At 38.4% G+C, this 17,395-nt stretch overlaps 2 protein-coding genes across 7 annotated transcripts in view; one reads left to right on the forward strand and one right to left on the reverse strand.

Annotated features, from left to right (window-relative positions):
* Positions 1-5,568, forward strand: part of adpgk2 (ADP-dependent glucokinase 2) — a 48,566-nt gene extending 42,998 nt beyond the window's left edge. Inside the window, exon 6 of the mRNA XM_072264903.1 lies at positions 26-5,568. Coding sequence (XP_072121004.1) covers positions 26-693 — 668 coding nt within the window. The 3' untranslated portion in view covers positions 694-5,568. The remainder of the gene's footprint in view (positions 1-25) is intronic.
* Positions 1-17,395, reverse strand: part of mtr (5-methyltetrahydrofolate-homocysteine methyltransferase) — an 89,766-nt gene that overhangs the window by 1,443 nt on the left and 70,928 nt on the right. For 3 of the 6 annotated variants that reach the window (XM_072264900.1, XM_072264901.1, XM_072264902.1), the window contains 4 exons: positions 16,832-17,032; positions 10,767-10,959; positions 10,341-10,453; positions 4,774-8,490 (listed from right to left, as the gene is read on the reverse strand). In XM_072264900.1, coding sequence (XP_072121001.1) covers positions 8,401-8,490; positions 10,341-10,453; positions 10,767-10,959; positions 16,832-17,032 — 597 coding nt within the window. In that variant the 3' untranslated portion in view covers positions 4,774-8,400. Of the gene's footprint in view, positions 1-4,773; positions 8,491-10,340; positions 10,454-10,766; positions 10,960-16,831; positions 17,033-17,395 lie in introns of those variants that run through there. The other 3 variants (XR_011886788.1, XR_011886789.1, XR_011886790.1) reach the window with 2 other exon arrangements.

A 17,395-nucleotide genomic window follows, 5' to 3' on the forward strand; every position in this document is an offset into this window, starting at 1 on the left:
ATGATCAAAATTATTTTGCTGACAGGTCAACTTGGAGAGCGACTGAAGTTGCTCAAGGATCTCATGTTATCAGTTGACAGCACCACTAGAATTCATTTTGAAATGGCTTCCTTTGTGGATGATACTTTTATGAACAATCTTTTTACAAGCATCATTACTCATGTAGACTCCCTAGGAATGAATGAACAGGAGTTACCCAACCTGCTGAGTATGTTAAAGGGGGCCAACATCACTATCATATCTGATCCATATCCAAGAGTGGCAAGTATACTTGATCAAATGCGTGAAGTTTATCGCATCTTAAATTCTCAGGAGATAACAAGTACACAACGCAAGCTCACGCGGCTGCATGTTCATACTCTTGCTTTCCAAGCAATCATTATTGCCAAAGGGTCCTTTTGGAGGAACACCATGTCAGCAACTGCCAAAGCTTCATTAACTGCAAATCGACACGTTTGTGGCTCACCAGATATTGATCCCAACAAAGCCAAGTTGATCATGGATGATTCTTTTTCTGTGAGCCGTGTGCAAGGGAGTAAGAAAATTCCACTCAAAGAAAATCGACCTGTTTCTTGCTGGGAAGAGTACGATTATGAGATCTGTGTTGCTCCGGTGCTGGTATGTACTGAGGTGTATCAGACTGTAGGTGGTGGTGACAATATTTCTGCAGCCAGCCTGGTTCTTCAGATCTAGTCATCTCTCTGGTTCTAAGAGAACTTGCATGCTTTTTAATTGTTGCATTCTACTTTAATGAACATGGTTTATGAAGATATTAGCTGTTTGTTTCTTTCAATCAACATCCTCTCGCCATCTTTAAAAAAACTCGGTAGATCTGCCTGTTGTTTACATTATTCTCATGTAGTCAACAATCAGGGTTCTAGGCATTGTTTAATACACAAGTAATTAAATATCAATTTTAGATGATTTTGTATATACCATTCACTCTCTAGTCCTGAATAGTTTGGAGAAAGATCTTGAGCCTTTTCCTCACCTTTTTTGAATAATCTTAGCTGAGTAATTAAGTCAGGACACATTCCTTGTGGATCTCAGCAATTTTTTTTCCAGGGGAAGTGGTGGAAGAAATATTCCTATCTCTAACCAGCACATCATTATGGTGATTGGTGCAATGCAACAAATCTATCTTCAGTTCATATTTAAGTACTCCGTTGCTGTCAAAAATTCATCTGAGAAGTCTGTGAATTTTCTTAGTGCAAAATGGTGGTTTTATCTTCTAAACAGTTTAAGATGTATATCTTGCACTTTTTTCAGATCCCCAGTGGTGCATCTGTCAAATGCTTTTACTGTAGTTTACAAAATGTGAAGAGTAGACAAGGTTTCACCATTCTTTCTAGATAGTTTAGTATTTTGGCCCAAGCCATCTCAACACCACCATACATTTTAATTTCTGTGGCGACTTATGATAGCTGTAGTTTTCATGGAAAAGTGACAACTGTTTGCAAAAGCAGTAAAATGAAGTCATTGGTCTCCCTAACTCCATTCTATCAAGTTGTGCCTGATGCTAACTGAAGCATCATCTCCATATTATTAACTCAATTTCTCTGGGGACACTAATCATTGCCTTTCATAGCAGCTGGAGATTCTCACAACTTAACAACTTAAACACAACCTGTAATCATTAAGCATCTTCCCTTTTGTTCAATCTAACCACTTAACTGAGCCCTGCAGATTTCCATTTAAAAGGCTGAACTTAAAACTTAAATCAGATTTGAATTAAAAGCCTTGTTAGAGGCTTCTACCATTCAACTCTTCCAGTGCAGTTCCGTAAATTTCCTTGCTTGCTGATTATTTTCAATAACCAAAAGATGTAAGAACATCCTAAGTCATTAATATTAATAAAAGAAAATGTACAAAGTTACCATAGTTATGTGAATTCACATCCAATTCAAAAGCTTAAATTGTGTTTGACATGTTATTAAATTGGGAACAAAAAGAACTGTATTAATCTAAGAAAATAACATCTTATAATATTTGTATAGGAAAGGATCATGCAAGGAATTGTTTAAAAAAACATCTGTGGTGGTGAGGGACATTTTTTGGATTAAGTAGTGATGGAAGAGGATTCATTTATCCAAATTAAAATGAAGAAAATAGACAGGCTATAAAGTGGCCATTTCATCATATGAAGCAACAGATGAAAGCTGTAAAAATAAATCTCCTTAGGTCTACAATGGCTAAAAAGTTCAGTCCTACAAAGAATTGAAGAGTTTGGGTGGAAAATTAGGAAAAGCTGGCTTTGACAAGACTGTGGTGCAGCATTTCCAATGAGTTCTGCAGGAACATCCCAATCAGGCTATATTATTCTATTTTAAAATTGTTATCACTGAATATTTTTGCATCTTAAATTAAATCACTAACTCTCCTTGATAAGTTATTGAAATGAGCATTAAGTATTAAATATCAAAAACCTTATACTTTTTGAAATTGATACAAGTTCCTTTTCCAAAAATGGCCAGTAAAGTTCTCATTGTTTGACATTAGCTCAGATTCCATTTGCCGATACACATGATGAAACTGATGGCTGCTTCAATTTCCTTTCAAGCATGCAAGCAAAGCAAAACTACAGTTGTTGTTAACGATTTATTCTTCCTGTCGAGGACTGTTCTGATTTACAGTCTTTTTCTATTGGAACAGAGGGAAATCAATTGAATTTTTTAAAATTTATGACAAATCCATAATGTCAAATGCCTTGATGTAGTTGTTTGTTGCAGGAGGTTAAGTGAACTTAAAGTAAGCTATAATTATTATGTTCTCTGGTTGTTAAGATTCCCAAGTTATATTTATAAATTTATTTTCTGTCACACAAATATTTCAAGGAATGTAAAATTTAATGTAATTTCAACTGTGATCTTACACATGTATTTTCCGGACTTTATTTTGCCCTGTGATAAGTATTTGTGCTTTCTCCTGGTTGGTGGTCTGAAAATTCAGTACTGCAATTACCTGCTTGTCCAGCTTCAATAGCATCACTGCCATTAGGTTCTCTGGGATTCCTATTACAGGACACCATAGTGCCATCTTTATTAGATTGGCGATAAGTACAGTAGTCACTCAGGAGGATTGCAGAGTCTGAGCCAACATTTAAAACTTGTATGGAGGAAGTGGGTAAATGGTGTTAAGGCCAAGACCAAAGCAACAATAATCTTGTTGAAATGATGCAGGAATGCAGAACCTAAATGGCTTATTCTTTTGTTTCCCAAGTTCTAATGTACTGATTTCTCCTTCTTCAGGAAAACTTTTTTTTTAGTGTGATCAGTGATTTTTTTTATTGACAGTGATGATTGTATTTGGAGTTTTGAGGACATGAAACCTGAAAAAATCTTTTTCCTTAATTTGTTTTAGTCAAACAGCAATGCAATTTAAAGTTCAAATCCATTTCTCAGTCTGTGTGAAATTTTCTTTGGTGATTCAGATTAACTCAAATTGAGATTATACTGATTCAGAGCAATGTAATTATTACATATTATTTTCCACCCCACCACCACAAGCTAACTATTAAATAAAATTTCAGACCGGAGTTGATTTAGAGTTGGAGCAAGCTATAAATGGTATAGAGGTATAGATAATGATGTAGTGAGATGGTGTAATATTATTACGTACACTGTATTAGTGTATTAAGCTCGTTAGGATAGAGTAATAGAGATAATGGGTAAAGAAAACAAAGATTAACCTAAGTGAGCACAATCTGAATCATTTTATGACAAATCTTTAAGTGGCATGCAGCCAATATTATCATTGTGCCCCTTTGGAACTTGAGCTGTGAGGTCGCATTGATACAGTACTGGAAAATTCACTATTCTGGTAAGTGGACTTGCTAGATTCAACAACTGTTGAACACCATGTGCTCTCTCACTACAGTTAAAGTGGTAACTAAATGGAAGTTGTGTACATCATTCATTGTTACTCGTGAGGTTTTCGTTGTGCTGTCAAATAAGTATATAAAATCATTACCTGTGGCTTCCACATTCCCCCTTTGACTGCCATTCAAATATATGCAAATTTTTGTTTTGTAATAATTAACTCAGGACTAGTTTCAAAGAAACCAATAGGCAATGAAGGTTTTTGCTTGTGTTATCACAAAAGACTTATATAATTAGAAACCGGTGCAAGATTGCTACAAACAATTTTGAAATGCTCAGATTTCTCATGCAGTAAAAGTAACAGTTGCAAACTCAATTTGTGCATTTTCCAATGTTTCTTTCACTAAATGCAGTGAATATGTAAAAGACCCTCTCCATCTAGTATGCATGGTACCAAGAATGAAAATGTGTATTTTGTTTTCAATGAAAAGTGAGCCTTGTGGATGTGAAGTTTAGAAACAACCTTCTTTTAAAGCTTTGTTTTTTTCCCTTATTCGTTGAAGTGCAAATTATTCTGAACTGTCTATTGCTAGTTAGCTTATCATTGAATTCTTTCCAACTTACTGCAGTAATTGATTTCCAATGATCTATTCATTCTACTGCCTCTGGATTGAACATTTATTTTTACTGAAAACAGACCAATACCGTCCGTACAAAAAGAATGTATTCAAAATACAAATAGCTCGAGGAACAGAATCTCATCTTCCATTAAGATTCAACATTGACATCAATAATATTTAGATGGCAAAGCCTTTCAAAATGGTAGCTGAAGTGGCTCATAAACCTAACTCTTTTCCTCTCTGCAGATGCTGCCAGACCTGCTGGTTATTTCAAGCATTCACTCTTTGAAATCTCAGTTTCAGCAGGTTTCACCCCCCCCCCCCCCCACCCCATCCTCATTCATACCTTCTAATTAGATAATTTCCAATTAATAAGCATTCTACCTGACCTGCTGGCAACACCACCTTTTGAAATACTCTAATTTATTCTCCATCCTATTACAACCTTCTCTTTTTCTCGGCAGCATTAAATCAAGTTGATTTTCTGGCTCTTTCTAATTCTGAAGAAATGCTATTGACCTTCGGTGTTGATTGTTTTTCCCCTCCACAGATGCTGCCAGACCTGCTAAATATTCTTTTCCATTTCAGAGTTTGCTTTTCCTTTATCTCATGATTACTAATCAGATCTTCAGATTTACTTTGCTGTGGGGAGGAGAAATTATTCTAGTAGTTTCTCTAATACTATAATACATTCCAGCTTGTCAACAGCAGGTAGTGAATCTTCTAAAATTATCAAGCTTGCTCTAGTGCACATAAGCTCAATAGTTGCTTATTCTTCAGCCAGGTACTGAATTATTGCCCAGTGACCGAGGATCTGAAACATTGAGGTACCCTATTACGCTTCTTGAATAAAGGATATTTGAGCTCAGAGTTCAGTTGAAACCACTAAATAAACTCAAATTTCCTTCTCTAAAATAGGATAGCCAGAAGACAGTAAGGCATACTGTTTTTGTGATTGATAAAGGCTGAATGTTGGGAAATTCTTTGGAAGAATTACAACTTTAAAAAAAAATGTGAATTTGTTTCTTGGCATGATAAAAATTGTGAATTAATTACAAACTGTTAGCTGTCATTAAATGTTCTTGTTTTGATTCTTCTCATTTGAGATATTGTACTTATTTTATTGTACAAGAATTTCTTTCCAATAAAATATTGAATTTTTTATTGTTTACTTTTTAAACTGTAGATGAGTAATTTCTGAACAATTTGGATGGTATTGTGACACTCTTGCTTTCACAATTTTTAAAATTTGGTGACTGAGATGCTGGTAAAAATTTGTCATTAGAAAGCTAGCTACACTTGCAGGTACACAATTCTGAGATAGGAAGAAGCTACCATGGGGAGAAAAGGATATAGGTTTAAGGAACTAAGTAAGAGGTTTTGAAACTACCCAGAGAACCATAATGGAGATTTTTTTTCAGAAATTTGATCCATCAGTACTTTTATCAATACACAGGAGGGGTATCAAAGACCAAAGCAGTGATGCCCTTTAGAATTCTGGTGACTGGATGGATCTTGAAGGTCTCCGTGATTGTTTCCCCATCTCTCACCGTTCTTGGTTCCTCCAACAAATGAGGCACACTTTCATGCAGAACATTAAATGATGAGTAAAAAGCTTCCTTTGCTCTTGAGCTAAAGTAATTCAAAAGTCATCACTGCTGATCTGAGAGAGCCATAACCAGACATTAAGGGTGGGATCCAATACCAGAATGACAGTGCTTGGTTTTTAAAATCTGATCTATTTAAGGAATACATACCAATACCAATCTGAGGTAGAAGAACTAAATGAGAAAGTGATTATTGGCTGAATGGTTCTACTTTTTTCCAGAGGATAAGCTTATCAAATAGAATTCTGGAGGTACTGACAAATTAGTTGAGTTTCAGTAAGTGAGCCACAAAGGTAGCACTCATTCTGGCAAATGAATTGGATCTCCTGAAGGATCATTCACACTTAACAATTTCTGAACTGACTGAGGTTCTTGTCCTAAAAGAGTGAGAATTCTAATCTAAAGATTCTAAGAAATCTAACAACTTGTGTGCCAAACTGTAATTGCAGTATACCTACTTATTTCAATTTTCCTTGCACCCCCTCATCTTGGTAGATGGTTTCTTGATCTCTGTGAAGATGAAGTACCTGTTGGCAATATTATAGTCCATTGGGGGGGAGGGGTCTAAATGAGAAAGGGAAAATAAAGCAGATTTTTACCATGTTCTTTAATTCCATTCTTAAATATATTAAGGTTTCATGAAAATTCCACTAAGTTCAGAACCATTGTTCCAAATTTCTATGCTTAAAGTCTTCTTCTTTGCAACATCATTAACAGTGTCAGCACCACTGTTGAGGAAGACTATGTCTCAGAAACTATATTCTGCACCTGCTGGAAATCTTTAGAAACAGCCAATGTTGGGGAAACTGTGTCAAGCAGCATCAATGGAGGGAAATAAACTATTGCCATTTTGGGCTGAAATTCTCCATCGGGACCAGAAAAGGAAGGGGACCGAAGCCATAATAAAGTGGTGTGGGGAGGGGGAAAAGAAGTACAGCTAAGATAGGGGTGTGTGGTGGTAAGTGGAAGAGCTGTAGGAGGAACATGATAGGAGAGGACAGTGGACCATGGAATGAGGGGAAGGAGGTAGGGAAGCTGAAGGGAATAATGGGCTGGGAGGCCAAGGGAAGAGAGTGCCACCAAAATGGGGGAAATGCAGAGGAGAGGAGAAGATGGCAGCGCGACACAGCGCGCAGCAGCCACTCTAGTGATGAATATCTGTTATCTGTCAAGCAGGGGGCCGTGCACAATCCTGATTTGATGGAGGCAGATATGACAGCACGGAGGAACATCTGGTGAAACTTCTGAAATGCCTGTTTTGCTGCCGCTGCTACTGTGTGATCCAGAATCTCTGGAGGGGAAGGCCCCGAGTCCTTGGCTTTGCTTGTCGCTCGGCGGCCGGGGCGGGGTCGAAGCGCTCGGTAGAGATGGTGCTCAGTGTCGGAGGGGTGGTCGGAGGCTTGAAGTTTTCAGATGGACTCAAAGTCGGCTGTGATCAGGTGCTTCCAATGGTGTTGCATCGGCAAGTTTGCAGCGCTGGAGGTTCATGGCAGGCAGAGTTTCTCCCTTCTACCGTCTGCATGAGATGATGGCCTATCTGGACGTTGAGACTTTTTTTATCGTGCCCATGGTCTGCTCTTTATCAAATTACGGTATTGCTTTGCACTGTTGTAACTAATTATGTGGTTTTTTGTCAGTTTTAGTCTTGGTCTGTCCGGTGTTTCTGTGATATCATACTGGAGGAACATTGTATCATTTCTTAATGCATATATTTCTAAATGACAATAAACGAGGACTGAGTGTCCTCATAATCTAAAAACAAAAACAGGGAGGGGGCATGTAAAAATAGAGTGGACTGGTTACAGGAACTTAGAGAAATCAATGTTCATGCCATCAGGTTGGAGGTAACCCAAACAGAATATGATGTATTTCTCCTCCAACCTGTGTTTAGCTTCATCATAGCAGAAGAGGCCCTAGACGTATTGGTGCAGGAATGACAGATTGAACTGAAATGGGTGGCCACCAGCAGATGCTATCTGTTGTGGCAGACAGAACAAAGATTCTTGACGAAGCAAGTCAGTGTTGGGACTCACCGATGTACAGGTGGGAACAATGGATGCGATAAATGACCCCAACAGACTCACATTATCTCCCCCCCACCCCCCACTGCGTCCACCTTCCCCGTCACTTTGTCTCACCTACCACCAGCCACCTTGTGCTCCTCCCCTTCCTCCACTTTCCTATTCTGGGTTCTGCCTTGTTTCCTTCCAGTCCTGCAGAAGAGACTTGGCCCAAAATATTGACTGTTTATTTCCCTCCACGCTGAGTTCTTGCCAGCTGAGTATCTGCAACATTCTCTGACTTTATGATTAACTTAGCAAATTGTGCTCAGTCAAGACAAACCATCAGAAGGTATCATGAGTCTGTATCGTATCCCAAAATAGGTCCAAGCCATTTCTCTACATCCTCTACTTTCATCTGCTTTCTGGTGGCATAATCTTCGACCTGAAATCAAAATTACACAGTAATTTCAAAACAAAATAAATGTAACCTGATGTAAATATTGATTTGCACATTTAGAAATGGCAAATTTGAACACTACAGTTTTAAAATCTGAATCGTCAACGGGGTAACTCAAAGTATGTAAACTGAAGTTTTCCTGGAATCATATTTAGAAAGGTTAAAAAAAAACTGAAACATAACATCCTGAAGGCAGTTGTCATGGTGGATGTGAACAAGATGTTTTGCTCATATAACATCATTATTAGTAACGTACGGAACCACAGAAGCCAATGTTGACACAACAAGGTAAACTAAACAATACTTTAATGCATCAGAATCAAACCCAAGGACAACTGCAAATAACTTTGGAGAAATCTTACAAAGTTTTCTGAGGGGAAGAGACTTAATTATCTCATATTTGTTTAACTATTATAAATACTGGCATAATTTTGAACGGAAAAGCTAAAAACTGAAAAGGTCTTCTGGCCGCTCAAGTCTGCCCAACATATACTTGCCTAGTCTGCAAAATCTTACATACTTATACACATACTCAGCAAATGTGAAAACAATAAACCAATCGATATGATCTAACTGAACTAAACTCGTCTCAATTCCTTTTCTGTTCCAGTTCCCTATAAACGATCAATTCACTAATGTTTCAAAAATTATCTCCTGCCACTTTAATGATGTATGTAACCTTACAGATTAGAGAATTTCTGAGATTCATTAGCCTGAGCAAAAGGTAATTTCAAGACATTTCTATTTTAATTAACTGGCCCCATATCTTGCAATGATGAGAGAAAGATTCCAATATTTAGAATGTAGAACAATGCAGCACAGCCCTTTGGCACAGGATGTTGGGCTGTCCTTTTAACCTGCTCCAAAATCAATCTAAACCTACCTTCTGACATAGCCTTTTATTTTTCCATCATCCATGTGCCTATCTAGGAGTTTCTTAAATGCCCTAGTGTATCTGCCTCAACCTCCACCCCTAGCAAGGCATTCCATACTCCCACTATGTTTTTTTTAAAAAAAACCTGACATCCTCCCTATACTTTCCTCCAGTTATCTTACTATTACGCCCCCTCATATTAGCCAATTCTGCTCTGGGGAAAGTCTCTGGCCGTGCACTTGATCTGTGCACCTTATCTTCTTGTACACCTCTATCAAGTCACCTCTCACCCTCCTCTCCAGACTGAAAAGTCCTAGCTCACTCAATCTATCCTCATATACTCTCTAATCCAGGCAGCATCCTAGTAAATCTCCTCTGCACCCTCTCAAGCTTCTTCCCCTCTACCATCTGATTTCTAAATAGACACTGAACCAATGAACACTACCTCACTACTTCATTTTGTTACTTTGCACTATTTATTTTAATAACTATTTATTAGACACACATATACTTAATGTAACTGTTTTTTCTCCATATTTATTTATCATGCATTTCATTGTACTGGCTGCTGTAATGTTAACAAATTCCACAATATATGCCAGTGATATTAAATCTGATTTTCATGTCCTTCTATAATGAGGGTACCAGAACTGAACACAATATTCAAAGTGTGGTCTAGTTAGAATTTTAGAGTTCCAACATTACTTGGTGGCTCTTGAACTCAACTACTGACGAAGACTAACACACCATATGCCTTCTTAAAGACTCAATCAATTTGCATGGCAACTTTAAGAGATCTCTGAACATGCACTCCGAGATCCCTTGGATCTTCCACACAACCAATAATGCTGTCATTAACCCCATATTCTGCCTTCAAATTCAACGTACTCGAGCTTTGTTTCTTATTTCCCATGGACGAAGCAGTTCACTAAAGAGCCTGCCGTACAAATTTGCAACCAACCTGATCCTTTGTAATTTTTCCCACCGCAAAATATGTAGACTCTGGATTGGAAAAGTAAAGCCCTGAGACTGCAGCTGCAGGAGTCATGGCCAAGGATTCAGTCATTGCAATCCCTACACAGAAAATAAAGAGAAATCCTCTCAGTCTTGAGTCCAGAAGGAGAAACCTCAATACTCAATCTTAAAATGCACTAAATTTACAGAACTAATTAATTTTTCTTTCCTCTAATTCGCTTGGCAATATTTTGGTTCTGAAAAATAAAGCTGCAAATTAAGCTATAATTTGAGGAAGGAGGACATAGTGATAGGCATCAACAATTGAGAACCTAAAAATTCCCATCAACCTATAAAGTTGTTCTTGTATGCAAGAATTCTTAAACCACCAAATCAATTGTTGGTGAACAGCATATTGTTGGAAGAGTCTCACCTGTGCTCTCCTCAACCTCAGCCAGCTTCCACATTGTTATCTTTTCAGTGTGATCGGGCTGGATTGGGTACCCTGGAGCTGGGCGGATTCCCATGTACTTGATTCGATGCAAATCTGCAACAGTGAGGTTCTCCTCAGGAGAATAGCCCCAGAATTCCTTACGGACTCTTACATGCATTTCTTCAGCAAAGGCCTTGGAATTGAGAAATAAAAATTTCTGTAATCTTCAACAATCCAAAAAAATACTGTGATCAAGCAACAAATCTCAATCTTCATCTTACTACTTGGTAAATAAGATCACTTGAAAGAGCCTTCCTTTTCCTTATACGTATTTGTAACAAGTACAAAACCAGTTGGAGGTATTAATACACATTTCTGCTTATAATATGGAAAACCATTTGGCCCACTGACTTTAGCCTCGCCATCAGCCTCAATCCCCCCCCCCACTTATTTTCCATAAAATCCATCACAGATTTTCCAAACATCCAGCTACAGTGGCCAATAAACCTACCAACACAACAGCATTAAAAAATAACGTGAAACACATTTTATGCCTGGAATTGTGTGTTATATTTGTCACACGATGTCGACAAGCCAAGACAGCAATGCCATAATTTATGTACTTTGAGAGCAACACAGTCTACTGTGGTAGCAGGCCAGGAAGGGAAGGGAGAGCAGGTGTTGAATTTGCAATGCAATATAGCCCACAGAAAATACTTCCAATGTTTATGGGTAAAGTACTTTTCTTCCCATTTACTGATGCTTATTACTAATATATAAAGCATGTTCATATTAACAGCAATTAAATTGACAGATCTGGTATTTTAAGTTATCACAATGACAAAATCTGTTGTTGCCATTTTGGGACACACCCATGAACAAAGGCTGCAACTTAAATATACCTTCCTTTCTTTTCAAGAGGTAATACAGTCTTGGCTTGGCAAGAAGCATAGATAATACTAAATATGTAAAGTAAATACTGTCTACATCTTACGTATGCACTTATCTGTAACTGTAATTGATAGAAACAATCAGGGTGCAGATTAAGCAGGGCAGTCGTTCTCTAAAAAGCCCTTTCACACCCTGAATCCAGCCCAAACTATTGAAGTTAAACTCCAGTGTAATGTATTTGTTGAATGTTTCGAGAAATTAATTTTCAAAAATTTTCAAAGATTTCCAAGGAGAGCTCTGTCAAAATTTGGATTTCATTCTGCATCTTAGCAAACCTCTCCAAAGTGACCAAGTTGAAGAAAATGTTTAATTACTCAGCATCAAATCCTTTCAAATCAAAGTACAAAAATCGGAAGGGAAAAATATTAAGAGAATACTTAAAGAAAAATATCTTATTCAATTAGTGATTTGCTCTAAAACATTCTCCCATGTAAATATAAACTCAATATTCTTCCACAGGATATTTTCTTCCAACACCAAGGCACAGAAATTAGGTAGCTGTTAATTGTAATAGTTATTGAACAAGACAGGTTTTCAATATCACTTCTAGATTCTTTTCTCTGCTTTTGGATTTGTGTACGTAGTTAATATTTTTGCTAATTTTTAAAGTCTTTTAGACATATTAAAATATGTGACATTCCAGTGTTTTGAAGGAAGAAATTTAAATTTTTGTAATTTGTCTGCTTGCAATGAGTGAGAGTTGTTTTAGTTCTGTTATGGAGTAACTTACTAAGTTTTCATCTGCAGATCCACATCTGTCCTGTGATTTATGTCACACCGGTGTTTAATAATGCAACTATTTAAGTAATGCATTTCAATCTGACTATAACTTTAGTTATAATCACATGATAGCAATACATCATGTGACTATAACTTTTTAATTTTCACAAGAAGGTACTTTGTTTAGAAGAAAATGCAATTACATTTTCCTCATACTCTGCTTATTGAGGCTGCACTCTTAATGTAATATGACCTTGCATGTTACTCTACAATTCTGCCAAATCACAAGACATATGCTGTGCTGTGATGATCTGATTGCTTTCAGATACAAAAGTTTAAGACTTTTTTTTTTGTTCCTCACATTATTATCCCAATTACCAATGCCAGCGTGCAGAACTATGCGGGGTGATCAGATTGAAAAGCACAAGATCTTAAATGGGCTAGGACAGGTTAGATGTTAAGAAATTTCCACTATTTGTCACGAACAAGAGGAGCATCTGACCGTCAGATGTAAACTACGTGGAGGTTGAAATGCATTCGCCACAAGGTTCAGTGAGCAAGCTTCTTCTGAGATTCGTGTAGGGGGATGGGAACCAGAGTGATGGGCATTTGGTATACAATTCAATGCAGTGTGTGGCGAGACTGTGAGGAAAATTAGGCAGATGATAGGACAAAATTGCAGTCAGAGGGATGAGCAGGAGTTGGGGCACAATCAAAAAGGGTTATGAATACAGGACTGAAGGTGTTAATATTTGAATGCATGCAGCATAGGAATAAGGTAGATGATCTTGTAGCACAGAGATTGGCAGGTATGATATTGTGGGCATCATTGGATCGTGGCTGACAGAAGATCACAATTGGAAGCTTAACATCTAAGGGTACACATTATATTGAAAGAACAGGCAGGTAGGCAGAGAGTATGGAATGCCTCTGTTGGTTAAAAAATGAAATGAAATCCAAAGAGAGGTGACATTGTTCAGAAGTTGGAAAGTTAAGAAACTGCAGGGATAAAAAGACCCTGATGAAAGTTATATACAGGTTGCCAAAGGGTAGAAATTGCCATGGAGATAGAAAAGGCTAATGTTATGATAGTCATGGGGGATTTCAATATGCAGGTAGATTGGGAAAATCAGGTTGATGCTGGATACCAAGAGGCAGAATTTCTAGGATGCCTGCGTTGTGGCTTTTTAGAGTAACTTGTGGTTGAATACACAAGGGAAAAGGCAATTCTGGATTGGGTGTTATGTAATGAACAAGATTTGATTAGAGAGCTTAAGGTAATGGAACCCTTAGTAGACAGTGATCATAATGTGTTAGAATTCACCCTGCAATTTGAGAAGGAGAAGCTAATGCCAGATGTGTCAGTATTCCAGTGGAGTAAAGGGAATTACAGAGGCTTGAGACTGGAGCTGGTCAAAGTTGGAAGGGGACATCAGCAGGGATAACATCTGAATAGCAATGGCTGGTGATCTGGGGGAATTTTGGAAGGCGCAGGATAGATACATACCAAAGAAGAAATATTCTGAAGGGAGGGTGCAGCAACTGGGCTGACAGAGGAAGTCAAAGAACGAATAAAGGCAAAAGAGAGGCATATAATATGGCAACATTAATGGGAAGCCTTTGAAAACCAACAGAAGGCAAGTCAAAAAGCTACAACAAGGGAAAAGATGAAATATGAAGGGAAGGTAGCCAATAATATAAAAGAGGATACAAAAACTTATCTTTTTTAGATATATAAAGAGTAAAAGAGAGGTGAGAGTGGATTTCGGACTGCTGGAAAATGACGCTAGAGAGGCAGTAATTGGGGACAAAGTAATGACGGATGAACTTAAGTATTTTGCATAAGTCTTCACTGTGGAAGACATTTGCAGAATGCAAGAAATTTGAGTGTGTTAGTGGGCAGAAATGAGTGTAGTTGCTATTTCTAAGGCATTTGTCAGTCTGCACTTGAAGTATTGTGAGCAGTTTTGGGCTTCTTTTCTAAGAAAAGGTGTTCTGGCATTGGAGAAGGAGCAAAGGAGGTTCAGGAGAATGATTCTGTGAATGAAGAGGTTAATGTACGAAGAGAGTTTGAGGGTTCCACTTGTCTTCTGGTAATGAGATTACTATCTGGAACTTGATTTTGCCTTCTCAACTCTGGGTAGAACTCTTGCAAGTACTTGAACTGTTTCTGCAGATAACTTTGGACAAACATAACAGTGTGTGCATTGAACACATTGATGAAGGTAGAGCAGTAGATGTAATGTACATGGATTTCAGCAAGGCATTTGATAAGCTACCCCATGCAAGGCTTATTAAGAAAGTAGGGAGGCATGGGATCCAAGGGGACCTTGCTCTGTGGATCCAAGACTGGCTTGCCCACAGAAGGCAAAGAGTGGTTTTCGATGGGTCATATTCTGCATGGAGGTCGGTGACCAGTGGTGTGCCTCAGGGATCTGTTCTGGGGCCCCTTCCCTTCACGATTTTTATAAATGACCTGGATGAGGAAGTGGAGGTATAGGTTAGTAAATTTACTGATGATAGAAAGGATGGGGGTGTTGTGGATAGTGTGGAGACAGTCAGAGGGTACAGTGGAACATCGATAGAATGCAAAACTGGGCTGAGAAGTGGCAGATGGAATTCAACCCAGATAAGTGGGAGGTGGTTCATTGTGGAAGGTCAAATATGATGGCAGAATATAGTATTAATGGTAAAACTCCTGGCAGTGTGGAGGATCAGAGGGATCTTGAGGTCTAATCCATAGGACATCCGAAGCTGCTGTGTGGTTAAGAAGGCATACGGTGCATTGGCCTTCATTAACCGTCGGATTGAGTTCAAGGGCTGAGAGGTAATGTCACAGCTATGTAAGACCCTGGTCAGACCCCACTTGGGAGTACTGTGCTCAGTTCTGGTCGCCTCACTATAGGAAGGATGTGGAAACCATAGAAAGGGTGCAAAGGAGATCTACAAGGATGTTGCCTGGATTGGGAAGCATACCTTATGAGAATATGTTGGGTGAACTTGGCCTTTTCTCCTTGGAGCGACAGAGGATGAGAGGTGACCTGACTGAAGTGTATAAGATGATGAGAGGCATTGATCGTGTGGATAGTCAGGGGCTTTTTCCCAGGGCTGAAATGGCTAACACGAGAGGACACAGTTTTAAGGTGCTCGGAAGTAGGTACAGAGGAGATATCAGGGGTAAGTTTTTTTACGCAGACAGTGGTGAGTGCATGGAATGGGCTGCCGGCGATGGTGGTGGAGGTGGATACAATAGGGTCTTTTAAGAGACTCCTGGATAGATACATGGCGCTCAGATAAATAGAAGGTGATGGGTAACTCTAGGTAATTTCTGAGTAAGTCCATGTTTGGCACAGCATTGTGGGCCAAAGGACCTGTATTGTACTGTAGGTTTTCTATGTTTCTATGATTTATACAATGCTCCAAGTGTGGCCTCTTGCCAATAACTTATACAATTGCAACATGATATCCCTGCCTCCACACCCGACACCCTGACTGATGAAGGCCAGCATGCTAAACACCTTCTTCACCACTCTGTCTACTTGCATGGCTGCTTTCAGTGAACTATGCACTTGAACTCCGATGTCTGTTCTGCAATACTCATTAGTGCCCTTCCATTTGCTGTATAGGCCCTATTTAAGTTGTACTGTACCTAAATTCTGTAGATGGCAAAAAACTTACAGCTATTCATAACTTTCACCGACATTCTCTCTCAACTTTCCCTTCAGTGGTTCAGGAATCCAATGCCAAACCCTTCTCTGCAGCCCCTCTATTAATAGAAATCCTTTCCAAAACAGATGGGTCAAAAATGCAAGCACTACTACTAGGCTTACACTGGCACAAAGAAGTTTCAGACTGATTTGCCTGTACCTATTTTATACACTTTGCTATGTATGTAATGAATACAATGACTTCTTCAGTCATTCTACTCACTAAACGTTGTCCTGATTGCAAATACAACAGCAAAAACTGGTATATTGTTTACCGGTGTGGTAAAATATTCGATAAGCAGCTTGTTTAAAGGATTCCAACCATCTCCTACTCTGGCCTGTTCTTTATGGACATCTATTCTCTACATAGTAATGACGTTACTCCTTATAAAATGGCAGCGGACAGTGTTCACCATCAAATAGTAGTTCAGTTTTTTTTTAGGACATATTATTTTGAGGTTGAAAAATCAATTGAGCTATTTTTGGATTAATAGAAGCCGTCCTTTGTGTTGCCAAATTACTCTGAAGTTCAATACATTTTTAATGAAGAAACAGCCAAACATTGCCTTGTTATTCTGCCACTGACTATCAGATACAATTTGAAAATCTTAATAATCTTAATTAAGCCTCTGGTAAATTACAATCACTAAAGGTTAAGTATTATAGTTATTCAATTATGAGCCTCACTTCAGCCAATCTGTCAGCCAGAGCTTTCACCATTATGCTGCTGTAGTCATCGCCCTCCTTTTCATACTGTTTGCTCAGCAACTCAGCACCAAAGCATGCAACCGCAAACATGCCGATGTAATCTGGCACATCCGAGTCCCTGGGTGCAATGAAGTCGGAAATACAGCAGTACTTTTCTGTACTAAAGGAGTCTTTTTCTGCCTGGAGAGCATACAAAACAGTATGTGCATTTATTGGCAAACACATCATGTACAACAATCATGAAAATAATATTTCTCCACCAGAAATAGAACTGTCTACAGGACTGAAGACCTGATGAAAATTCTGTATCCACCCACTGTAATTGGAAGACTGTTCACAACACAATGTTCATCCAATGCTTCCTCTCTATTAATGCATTGTTTTATACTTTCAAACATCCAGATTGCCATTACTCCATTTCAATTTTTGCCAAGTCCAGGTAATAAACAGTTTAATACTTTGTACAAATACTCCTATTCTCCTTAGGCTTGAAGCATAAGGATCTGTCTTGAAACTGGACTTTTTTTAGATCCCATCCTTGAT

Source organism: Mobula birostris, chromosome 8, assembly GCF_030028105.1.
Source record: "Mobula birostris isolate sMobBir1 chromosome 8, sMobBir1.hap1, whole genome shotgun sequence".
NCBI lineage: Eukaryota > Metazoa > Chordata > Chondrichthyes > Myliobatiformes > Myliobatidae > Mobula > Mobula birostris.